This window comes from Eutrigla gurnardus (assembly GCF_963514095.1).
Source record: "Eutrigla gurnardus genome assembly, chromosome: 12".
In the NCBI taxonomy this organism is placed as follows: domain Eukaryota; kingdom Metazoa; phylum Chordata; class Actinopteri; order Perciformes; family Triglidae; genus Eutrigla; species Eutrigla gurnardus.
Window position 1 is genome coordinate 27514722 of NC_139926.1, and position 1426 is coordinate 27516147.

At 59.6% G+C, this 1426-nt stretch overlaps 1 protein-coding gene across 6 annotated transcripts in view; it reads right to left on the minus strand.

The window, feature by feature from the left end:
* Nucleotides 1-756: 756 nt before the first annotated feature.
* Nucleotides 757-1426, minus strand: part of gja3 (gap junction protein, alpha 3) — a 5616-nt gene continuing 4946 nt past the window's right edge. For all 6 annotated transcript variants that reach the window (XM_084023758.1, XM_084023760.1, XM_084023762.1 and 3 more), the window contains one exon: nt 757-1426. This exon is cut by the window's right edge and continues 866 nt beyond it. In XM_084023758.1, the coding sequence (XP_083879884.1) occupies nt 785-1426 (642 nt within the window). In that variant the 3' untranslated portion in view covers nt 757-784.

The window sequence follows — 1426 nt, forward strand, 5'->3', positions numbered from 1 at the left end:
TAGACCAGACTAGACCGGACCGGACCGGACCGGACCAGACCAGACCAGACCAGACCAGACTAGACTAGACCAGACTAGACCAGACCAGACCGGACCAGACCGGACCAGACCAGACTAGACCAGACTAGACCAGACCAGACCAGACCAGACCAGACCAGACTAGACCGGACCGGACCGGACCGGACCAGACCAGACCAGACCAGACCAGACTAGACCAGACTAGACCAGACTAGACCAGACTAGACTAGACCAGACCAGACCAGACCAGACCAGACTAGACCAGACCAGACCAGACCAGACTAGACTAGACCAGACTAGACCAGACCAGACCAGACTAGACCAGACCAGATCAGACCAGATCAGATCAGACCAGACTAGACCAGACTAGACCAGATCAGACTAGACCAGACCAGACTAGACCAGACCAGATCAGATTAGACCAGATCAGACAAGACCAGATCAGATCAGATCAGATCAGACCTGACCAGATCAGATCAGATCTGAACACATTGGCGACTAATCTCCATTTTGAGGCAAAGCTCTGACATCACAGAGTTGGTCCCGTCCATGGATGTGGGCGGAGCCTCCTGACTACACGGTCACATGTTTTGTGCATAGATTTAGAAAAAAATGCCCCCTCGGCTCCCCTGCAACTCAACGATTGGACTAAACCACCGACTACTGATCGACTCCTTCTGTTTCCTGTCTCTCTTCACCTCGCTTCCTTTCTTTCGTTTTTTTTGTTGTTGAATTTTTAGTATTTTTTGCGTTGTTGTGAGGTGGTCTAGACCGCCAGGTCGCTTGGCCTGGCCCGGTTGCTACTGGTCTTGCTTGCCCTACTGAGCCGCCGAGGGTCCATACAGACCGGGACCGGAGGCTCGTGCATCTCCACTGTGGTCACCTGGACTTCCTCCTGCTCGCTCTTCCCACCGCTACAGCTGCCGGCATTTGACGCAGCACCGCCCCTGCTGCCACCGCCGCTGACACGGCCGCTGCCACCGCCGCTGCCACCGCCGCTGCCACCGCCGCTGCTGCCACCGCCGCTGCCGCCACCGCCGCTGCCGCCACCGCCGCTGCTGCCACCACCGCCGATGGAGGCGGAGTCGATGTTGGTGTTGCTGGTGTTGCTGGTTGCAGGAAGCAGCGCAGCGTCAACAGGTTGCTGCTTGTCAGGGGTGAAGGAGGGGGTGGGGGAGGAGGGGGCAGGGGAGGAGGGCGAGGGGGGTGTGGCCTTCATCTCCCGAGTCTGCTGCTCGGTGGCGAGGTTGGCCCAGTTCTGCTGCGTGGCGAGCCTGTGGTTGTTGTTGCTGCTGATGTAGTAGTGGGAGGGGGGCGAGGGTCGGCGGAGTGGCTCCTCCGGGGGCCCGGCTGCTGGCCCCCCCGGCAACGGCAGGAAGGCCCCACTCCCCGCCGCTACCTCCGTGTA